This window comes from Denticeps clupeoides, chromosome 11, assembly GCF_900700375.1.
Source record: "Denticeps clupeoides chromosome 11, fDenClu1.1, whole genome shotgun sequence".
In the NCBI taxonomy this organism is placed as follows: domain Eukaryota; kingdom Metazoa; phylum Chordata; class Actinopteri; order Clupeiformes; family Denticipitidae; genus Denticeps; species Denticeps clupeoides.
This window is the reverse complement of record NC_041717.1, coordinates 20,515,150-20,525,685: the sequence shown is the minus strand read 5'-3', so window position 1 is coordinate 20,525,685 and position 10,536 is coordinate 20,515,150. Positions and strand designations below refer to the sequence as shown.

The following is a 10,536-nucleotide window of genomic DNA, read 5'->3' as shown; positions in this document are numbered from 1 at the left end:
TTTACTATATAATTCTTTTAGCTGTATTTTGTTAACAAAAAATTATGAATACTGGTCAAATTCATAAGTCATTCTGAAATGAAACAAAAAAATCTAATTTAAATTAATCATTCGTATTAGGACAAGTTAACCCGCTAGCAGAAAACCGCAATACCACCGCGTACCTCCAGAGGCGACAGCGAGTTCAGTGGCATCCAGACAAAAGGACATTTGAACATTTTGCTGCTATAGCACAAAACAAGCAAGGACAGACTGTTTTATGAATATATTTAATTTATGAATATATTTATTATATGGCAAAATTAAAAATCAAAAACAGGTATACTGTCTTTTCTAAATTATAAAAATGTATTTACCTTAATCATATAAATAAAACATCACGAGTATCGCACGGGGAACGGCAGGTGCATCCACATCCTCCTTCGGGGGAAAAGGAAGACTTCTGTGAGCGTGAACTTCGACCTGCTGCGGGGTCACTCAGGCTGACCAGTGGAATGATAGACGGTTTGTGTGGAACAAGTCCGGGGAGAAAATGTAGGAGTCTGTCTAGAACGTTCCCTCGGTGGCTTTGGTGTTTGGTGGCCTCAGCCGAACCGGAACTTTGGCCAGTACTTCACAGGCTGGGAGCGGGTCTGTCCTGTGCCCCCCGCAACCTTAGGGACGGGCGGCTTGGGTGGCTCGGGAGGCGCTTTCGTCCTCTTGGGGCTCCTGTCGGTGATGGTGAAGCCTCGCTCCGCGCTGTCGTGGAGGTGGAGCCGGGGCAGGAAGTGCGTGGACACGTGCTGGGACTTCACCCGAGGGCTGGAGCCCATCTTGGCCTTGCCCCGCTTGTTGAGCGCGACGTACCAGTCCCGGCCCGTGCGCTTGTTCCTGTGGGACACCGAGGCGTACGTGTTGTAGCTGTTCTCCTGAAAGCGCTCCCTGAACTTGCAGTCGTCCGTGAACGTCTCCTGGGCAGCGAACAAACACGAAATCTGCCATCACTCACCGGCAACGACACTGACACATGAACATTCCGCCTTCCAGCACAATCTAATCACTGGCCGAGGTTCCTTCAGACAGTGCTTTTACACGAGGGGTCGCCCAGGTCCCATCTGGTCCTGTTGACTTAGTGCCGCGTTCCCTGAGCTATCTGTCTCCCGGAGCTCCGTAATTAGATAATTGCCGGCGTGTCCGAGAAACAGAAAGGCCCCGAGATCCCCTTTCCGGGAACGGCGCGATGAATGTGCATCTTTTTAATGCTGACAACTTACCGGGAGCGCGGCCCATTAACGTGCTCACTATCTTAATGCTTTTCATTATTACATTTTTATTATTGATATATTTCCATTATCACCAGTTCAATGAGCAACTGATAGTATGGGGAGAAAGAATACAAAATGATTAATAACCTGTGGGGATTCCTGTATTTCACCCACCGTAACATTTCGGCTCCGAGCGTCGGGGGGTTTGGGAGATGGAGGGAAGACGGCACTTCAACCTTTACCACGAAACCGTGTTGAGGAGTGCAGCTCAGTCCCAGTGTGGTGCGCAAGGCAATAAAAAAAAAAAAAAAAAACAGGCAGCTCCACCCCTCCTATTTCCTACCGTTACGCCCCCATCCCAAAGCCACGGCTCTCGAGGAACTCTACCCCCCCCCCCCCTCCTTCAAGACTGTTGGAGAAGCATTTCAGGTGACGACCTCTTGAAGCTCATCGAGAGAATGCCAAGAGTGTGCAAGGCAGTAATCAGAGCAAAGAAACTAGAATATAAAACATGTTTTCACTTATTTCACCTTTTTTTGTTAAGTACATAACTCCACATGTGTTCATTCATAGTTTTGATGTCTTCAGTGAGAATCTACCAACGTAAATGGTCGTGAAAATAAAGAAAAACACGTTGAATGAGACGGTGTGTCCAAACTGTAAAAAGGCTTCCAAGGGTTCTGTCACTCCAGAAGGTGGGACCGGGGTGGCAGAGGTGACTAGAGATGGGAAAACAGCCTGCGCCACGAATAACCGCTGAAGGCAAAAATGGATGGGACCACGACAAGTGAATCATCTAACCGCAGCTCTGTCCACGGGCTCGGCAATCACCGTTTACCGTCTCGCGTTTCACTTTTTAACGCAGGATTAGGCCGAGGTGAAACAGAGTCACAGAGACGCCGCCATTTCTGCAGCTGCCGGCCCGCCTGATCGAGTTAGCGCCCGTGCGGCGGGCTAATGAAAAGCGGCGAGCAGACCACTCAGCGGGCCGTCCAGGGGGGTCACCAAATAATTGCAGGACTTACTTTCATCCACGGGCCGAGCTCAAAGTCTTCAAAACGTCTTTCCTATCAAAGGGACGCTCTGACTGACAGGACCATTGCCGGACCAACGCTCATTAGTCCACGAAATAGCTTTATCCCGCCAGGGTCGAGGAGGAGGAGGAGGAGGAGGAGGAGAAGAGACAGATGCCGAGGCCCATTTTCTTCCCACGTTTTATACAGCCGAGCTCGGGTTTCACAGACGCAGACGCGACCCCAAAGCCAGGAGCCCCCGGCGAGGCTGCGGGCAGTAAATCTGATCAGTAACGCTGAAAGTTCGCGTCTTTTATTGCGAGTTCGGGCAGGATTTATTCAAAGCTCGGCCGATACGCTCGATCTTCAGAGATCGTCCCGAATGATAATTACGGCCATCGCCGTATTAATGTATGGCAGCATGCACTATCAAATAATTACATCTGTGGAGCACGCCAGGTGGCAGCGGCGATGGCCACGTTGGTTCTGGTTAATATCTGCAGGCATCAAATTAATACAAAAGTTTTGAGTTTTCGTCAATATTTCATTTAAAGTTCTCGCCACTTTTCGGCCAATAATTCTGAAGCTAGTGACCTCTTGAATCAAGGGTGAAGTATAATCGTTGATTTGGGCACATTTACTTATATTAATCAATATGTGTCATATTTATGCCGAATGGTGGCATTTTATCAGTGTAACATCAGCTAACGGTTAATGAACAGAGTCCGTAAAAGCTGTCCTCCTGAGAAAAAAAGAAAAGGCCGCTTCTGAACGGCTAAAAATACCTTTGCTGGGAACCCATAACGTGAGACCAGCGATGCCCATTCCCTCAACATTAGGTCGTGCATAACCTCAGAACATTAGAACAACAACAGCAGTTCTGCTTTGCTGACGAGTGCGACGTAGCAGAAAAACGGCGCCATTACAGTATTTTCTGAACATGCCGCAACCTCGTCCAGAGCACACGGACTCCTCGGGACCACGTCCTTCTGGGTAACCTTGTGACTCATCTATTGAACAGACTATTACATTTTACATTTACAGCATTTACCAGACGCCCTTATCCAGAGCGACTTACAATCAGTAGTTACAGGGACAGTCCCCCCCTGGAGACACTCAGGGTTAAGTGTCCTGCTCAGGGACACGATGGTAGTAAGTGGGGTTCCAACCCGGGTCTGCTGGTTCATAGGCGAGTGTGTTACCCGCTAGGCTACTACCACCTTCCCTATTGGAACAGTCTGTTGAATGAACTGTTAAGTTAACTGTTTCGTTCAATGTTATGTGCGTTCTGTCAAGTTGTGACGGGCATTTTCGATGGCGGGCCACTCCGGCTAAGCTGCAGTTGGTGGACATTCCTCCGTGAGACGGTCGGCTGGTAAAAAAAACGCCTCCACATCAGTCGCGTTTAAAAAGGAACAAAAAAATTACAAGTAAAAAAATGATCTGCAATAAGTTTCTAGTTGGTTATGTCAGTTGTTCTAATAATATTTTATGCTGTCCCTTCCACACAAAGTAGCCTAATGTGTTTACCAAAAAAGAGCTGCACCTGTGGTCTATAGATTCGTTTCAGTGCATTGCATGAGTAAGAAACATGTTGGCGGCTCAGGATTCGAACCGGCAACCTTCTGAATACGGGGCCACTTCCGCACCCGCCAGGCCACCACTGCCCCTTTTCAATGAAACTGCACCGTGGTCCATGTTGAAATGGTAACGCTGTACAACAAAGCTTCAGTTACACTGATGATGATGATGATGAAGATGACCCACAGAAAAAACGGTTTAGCCCTTAATTGCAAATAAAAAGGACTGTGACGACAGTTTTATTTGTGCCGGGTTGGTAGGTGATACGATAAACCTTTGAACTTAATTGTGTCTTGTTCTTTACGGCATTTGGCGTGAGTGGAAGGTGCCGGCTGAGCGAGACAGCATGACCAGCTGGAAGTGAAGAAAGTGCAGTGAAAGTGATACACAGCAGCGCAGCACACGGAGCACACAGTGAAATGTGTCCTCTTCACTGTGGCCCAATATGGCCCAATATGTTGCCCGCTCACTAGTCGCTTATATTGATTATCATCCATAACTGAAAGGGAAAAAACAGGGGTTAAATTTCAAATCAGTGCAAATTAATTAAGGGAACATGTAAGGCTAGCGATAATGCATCACCACATCATGATGTGTCGTGATATATATTCAGCCATGCTGATTTATCGTTTAACCCATCATGACTGGCGCCCGGGGAGCAGTGTGTGGGGACGGTGCTCTGCTCAGTGGCACCTTGGCGGATCGGGATTCGAACCGGCAACCTTCTGATTACGGGTCCGCTTCCTAAACCGCTAGGCCACCACTGCCCCTGGTTAAGCTGGTTAACCAGCGACAAGTTAACCACCAACAACATCATGTACGACTAATTGAAATCAGCTTCTGCTGGTTAAGATGGTTGACTAGCTGGTTTGAACCGTCTATACCAGACCGGACCAACTAAAACCAGCAAACAACATGTGCAAAATTAAACTGGTTTGGATTAAACTGGTTTTCGTTCTCGGTCGCTGTTGTTTTTCTCTGTAAACCCTGGTGACCCCGCGACCTCTCCGAAGATTACGCTCCTGTCCCCCGGACCGTTGTTCAGGTGATAAATCGCCGCGGCCATTAAACGCGAGGCGGCGGGTGACACGCGCCACCCGACACCCGGCCGCTCGGGGACCAGGCTCCGCCCGAGGCCATTAAACCCGCCGCTCCGGCCTGCCGCCGCGCTGAGGAGAGTCGGGCGTAATTCGCCGCCGACGGGCCCACCGCAGCTGCCTTAATCGCCGCTCGTGTCTGCCGAGGCGTAGCGGCCCCTCTTCAGATTTACGCCGCCGTCTCTCGCCCTCTCTGTACACGAGACGTGCGGCCCGAACTACGCTTCAAACCGGGCCGCGCGTTCCGACCAAACAAAGCGGTGAAACCCAACACTGGAGGATTCCCCACCGCCCTGGTACGAAGTGGTTCACCGCCGCTGGGATCCGCCGAGTCCACTTTAATACGCCGCTTTTTAACGTCTAGTCCACCTTGAAGGACCTTTTTCCGCTTTCGGTTCTTCGCGGTGCTTGAAGAGCAGGACGATCTTTCGAGGAGCGTCACATGGAGCGTTTATCTCATTTCCAGGCATTTTGCAGACGCTGTAAGGCGCCATATAGGAGGTAGTGCTCTGCCAGTGTGAATTACGGCACCGATTATGTCCGTGTCTCGCTAATCTTACGCACACAGATACAGAAAGCCAAGAGTCAGACCCTTTTCTTAATAAATCCTGGTATAACATCAAGATGTACATGATGCTGCGTTTGTTTCGTATAGAGTTTCTAAATATGGCCCAATATGTTGCCCGCTCACTAATAGCTAATATTGATTATCATCCATAACCGAAGGGGAAAAGAACAGGGGTTTAATTACAAATCAGTGCAAATTAATTAAGGGAACTTGTAAGTGTATCGATCATGCATCACCGCAACATGATGTGTCGTGATATATAATCAGCCATGCTGATTTATCGTTAGGGTTAGTGGTCCCACGCCCCCCCGGTGTCGAGGAAAATGAAGCCGGGCCCGCAGTTTATCCCACTTCGTTGCGAGCCACGCCCGACCCTCGGGTTCGCGCAGCGTCTAGATGTTGGGCTTTTGACATTCCTATCATCGGCTGCTCATACTGCTGACGCACGCTAATAAGGCGCGGCGCCTATCGGGCCCGGCCAGGGACCAAAAGCCGCCCTACCGGCAGTTTTCTGACTCCGGGGTCCCTGCGAAGGGGACAATCTGCAACAGAATTCAATCCCATGTCGCAAACTCCTATTGAAACATCGCGTACGCACGCATGCATGCGCCTTATAATCCGTCCGAATTTTTCATCGGAAAGTTTACATTTATTTATGCTAGAGACGACTGGACGCGTTTCCACACTTCGATGTCATTGCAAAAAACACGCATTATCATAACGAAGACAAGTTGCCTATAACGCTCCAACAATTCACCAAAAAATGCTTGTGGAATCCTGGAAGGGCAGGAAAAATTGCAGATGAATTTGACCACGACGCGTGTTGATCACCCTGATCATTAGAAGGCCTTATTGTCCTCGTCCCTTTTTTTTCTACGTTGAACCGATCTGTTGTATTTATTGGGGGTCAGTTGTGCGGAGGCTGCAGCGACTCACGGTGCCGTGTAGCCGTCCCCGTCTGTTCATGGCCAGGAAGCGGCCGCTGAAGACCCCCCGGATCCCCACCACGCCCTGAGAGATGGCGAACAGCTCCAACACGCCTGTTCGGGAGAGAGAGAGAGAGAGAGAGAGAGACGCACTTGTGTACCGACTGCAGGCTTTGTGCACAGATTTTGTCCGGCCCGGAGCAGAGGTCAGGCCTCCATACATTTTTCGATGAACAACACAAGTGTGAAAAGCAGAGGATCATGGGAAATGAGCCAGGATCTCCCCAGGGTGACTCGGGCCAGGCTAAAAAAAAAAAGTGTTTAAATTTTTAACATGGCAGACACGACGTCTGGATATGCAACCGTCTAAGCTGATAACTTATTCCTATCCGAACCTCAAGAATAAGCGATCAAATTTAAACGATCAAAACAAATGCAACTGATGGGATCTCCAACACACACACACACACACACATTTAATTATGTTTAAAACAGTCAAGAAATTGAATATTGTGAGTGAACTCATGTTGTTGGTGTGACTTTTCATTATTCCCGTTGGTCATCATCGTGAAAAACTCTAAACGCCCCCCATTATACGGGACCATAACTGAATTCGATCGTTTTATTTACTTCTGATGTGACACCACATTAACCTGATGGGATATCTCAAATTATAGGCCGGACAACAACAACGCCAGCCACGCCAGCCATGGTGGCTTCCGGTTACACCAACCTGCCAACACACACACACACACACCCACTGCTCACACACACATATATGCGGGAGACCCCTGGACTGGCCGGCCGCGGCTCTCTCCACTTTTCCACGTCCGCCGCGGTCTATGACGCTGCGTTGCTGTTAGTCACGCAACACGGGCGTGTTTTGGCTTTTAAGGTCGTGATGGGGACACGCGGACGTCCCCAAAGCAACTACTCCGTGAACACAGATGCTGTGAAACTGCATGAAACAGTTCTGGATCCACCGTGTGCCGGAACCCAGTGATCTTGCTGGAAATGAAGGTTAATGCTGGTTTTCATGCAGTTCTGATATCATCTAAAGTCTATTTGACCCGAGCTGATTACGTAACTGCACATCTTCACGTGGAACAGGAGGACAGCGACCAGAACTCACTCAGCTGGTCGGGTTCGTGGCTGCCGTTCACCCTGCCGTCCGGGTGGATCTGGAGGTGGAAGCCGATGCCCACCCTGCAGTAGAGCCGCCCGGCCCTGCGCCCCGAGAGGACGCCCCCCTCCGGAGAGACGCGCTTAGATCCCGGCGCGGCGGAGGCGGCGCGGACTGCGTGGGTGAGGAGGACGAGGCAGAGGGGGACGTTCATGCTTCCCGCGGCGCGCCGCTAGTCCCGCTGCGGCATCCCGCCCGCGACCCCGGTGCGCTTTTGCGCGGCGAGCCTGGCGCGCGTCGCACGCGTCCTCCGGCGCCGGTGGGCATTACCCTGGCCGCCCTGCCCTGCCCTGCCCTGCCCTGCCCGCGGCTTGGAGGGGAGATATTTATAACGCAGATGATCTCACTGCTCGACGCGCGTCTCTCCCATCCAGCGAGGGGGGGTATCGCCACGGCACGCCACGCACCGCGCTCCGCGCAGCGCTTTTACGCACGACGTGATAATCGGCGCGCTCGAATAATTCATGAGCCGAGAGGTCGCGGCTGGCTGCGTGGGAAGAGCGTTCGTTTCCCGAGGTCTCCAGCACTCATTTACGCATTCGTGGACCGGACTAATGTTGCCAGGTCGTGGAAAAATGAAAAATAAAAACACAACTTTTCCCAAATCACACGAACTGTCCCGAAACCCAAGTCTAATAAGACTTGTTTTTCGATCAGATATCAATTTAAAGCTTTGTCAGTTCTAGAAACCAGTTACTGTTTTCACATTATTTCCACGAAAGAATGAAGTCCACTCACCGGATGCCGACCGTGATTTAAATCCATATGCAAATGCCACGATGCTTTTTAATTTACAAGTCTGAATTAGTTTCAGGCGCAGTGCTTTTACCTTCTTTTGACGTGAAAACAGTGCTTCTGGCAACATTGGATCAGACGCGCCTTCGTCAACAAAACAGACGAGTTAATATAATATTTTCTATAATCGGTATTCGATTAGGACGTTGAATGTCCAGACTGAGGACCTTTTAGACGTTTGCATGTGACAATGGTGTCTCACCATTTTCTTACCTTAAATAGAATGTTTGTCTTAAATAAACCTTTTTACAAATTGCAAGTTATTACTGCTGCCCTGGAGAAGTGGGATATAATGTACAGTACAGGCCAAAAGTTTGGACACACCTTCTCATTCAATGTGTTCTCTTTATTTTAGTGACCTTTTACGTTGATAGATTCTCACATCAAAACTATGAATGAACACATGTGGAGTTCTGTATATAACAAAAAAGGTGAAATAAGTGAAAACATGTTTTATATTCTAGTTTCTTTGCTCTGATTACTGCTTTGCACACTCTTGTCATTCTCTCAATGAGCTTCAAGAGGTCATCACCTGAAATGCTTCTCCAACAGTCTTGAAGGAGTTCCCAGAGGTGTTTAGCACTTGTTGGTCCAGCTCACCCCAAACCATCTGGATTGGGTTCAGGTCCGGTGACTGTGGTCAGAACTCCACATGTGTTCATTCATAGTTTTGATGCCTTTAGCGAGAATCTACCAACGTAAATGGTCATGAAAGTAAAGAAAACACGTTGAATGAGAAGGTGTGTCCAGACTTTTGGCCTGTACTGTGTCTGTATATATATCTCACACAACACTTGGCCATTAATCACACTCAAATTAATTTTTATGACAAAGATAATTATTTAAGATATGTTTATAGAGAAATGCACGGGGTACCACCTTCACATGGATCTGTATCTTGAACCAATGTGAGATTGTAATGAAGCCTTACTCTCAGCAGTAAAGTAAAGTATTAGGATTTCATCTGGATCCCCATTAGACACCAACTGGGATTAAATGATTAATTGGCTGGTGTTTTTCACCCAGCTGTTAAAAAGAGAATGTCCAGTTGACGTTATGTCCAATCACTGGACATATACAAAGATTTTGTCTTTGTGAAATGGGAGGAAGGGGGGTGGGGGCAATGTTGCTTTACGGACGTCTGCAGTCTAAACACCGCAGGGCTGTTTGCTCTCTAAATTGTGACGGCCATCTATTTGAACGGACGGCCTCCAGGCGACTGCGGTGAGGTAATCCCCAGATGTGCGTACGCCTGGATGGGCCTGATGGATTCCCCTCAGATCTCACACACGGCGCGGATCTGTTTCACTCTAATCCCCATCCGGTCCCGGAAAAAGCACGGGGACGATACCGAACGCAGCGTACTAGACCGCCTGCGTCATCACACGCGACAGGCTGCTGTCTGCTCCCCCTGTTCTGTTCTTTTTTTTTTTTTTGTCATGATGATGATGATGATGATGATCTCCCCCAACTGGTATTTATTTACCAGCAGCAGCAGTAGATAAAGGTGCATGTGGGTTGCTGGACTCCGGCCCTGTCAGCTTTAGCCACTTGGGCACACAAGGCCTCTCAATAACGCAGGCTGTTTGTGTGTGTTTGACAGGTGCTTGAAACACTCGGTAACGTTGGAAATTGTCTTCTGAAATCTCAAATATCTGTAACTTGAGTTTACACGCCATAATATTGACATTGAGTAGGTCCGGCTGCCCCGTCGCCACCCTAACAGAAATGTTGTAAGAATGCCCCGTCAGACCCACATGGTTCCAGTCGAAGTTGATGGTTCCATTGCGGACGTCTCCAGACATCCGCGGTGCCCGTGTACGAACGGTACGAACCGCGGCAAAGGAGGCGGCGTCTGTCTCTGGTTCTGGAGGCAGGCTTTTACACCAGCAGGGATCCCTTGTTTTACAACCGTTGCCGACTAACGTGCATTTGTGTCTTCTTGATGGATGACAACAGGAAATATGGCCGCTCATATTTGACTAACTCGAGTCCAACATGTTGCAACGTAAAAATGCACAATGCACGTGGGAATATTTTATTTTATTTTATTTTTTTTTATATTTGCTAATGTTTACCAAAGAGTGGCTATAAATAAGGTCATTATGAGTGAACATTGGCATCTTTAG

The 10,536-nt window shown here is 48.8% G+C and overlaps 1 protein-coding gene across 1 annotated transcript; it reads right to left on the bottom strand.

Annotated features, from left to right (window-relative positions):
* Positions 1–514: 514 nt before the first annotated feature.
* fgf5 (fibroblast growth factor 5) lies at positions 515–7,858 on the bottom strand. The gene is made up of 3 exons (XM_028996922.1): positions 7,562–7,858; positions 6,440–6,543; positions 515–950 (listed from the first exon to the last, which is right to left on the bottom strand). The coding sequence occupies exons 1-3, from the start codon at positions 7,764–7,766 to the stop codon at positions 585–587; spliced, it is 675 nt and encodes a 224-aa protein (XP_028852755.1). The 5' UTR covers positions 7,767–7,858; the 3' UTR covers positions 515–584.
* Between the last annotated feature and the right edge of the window lie 2,678 nt (positions 7,859–10,536).

What these genes read in the sequence shown, in the direction of transcription:
- fgf5 (XM_028996922.1), bottom strand. Translation starts at nt 7,766, where the DNA reads ATGAACGTCCCCCTCTGCCTCGTCCTCCTCACCCACGCAGTCCGCGCC. An exon ending in CCACGAACCCGACCAGCTGA is followed by an intron (nt 6,544 to 7,561) that starts GTGAGTTCTGGT and finishes TCTCCCGAACAG; the next exon opens with GCGTGTTGGAGCTGTTCGCC. An exon ending in GGGGACGGCTACACGGCACC is followed by an intron (nt 951 to 6,439) that starts GTGAGTCGCTGC and finishes TTCGCTGCCCAG; the next exon opens with GAGACGTTCACGGACGACTG.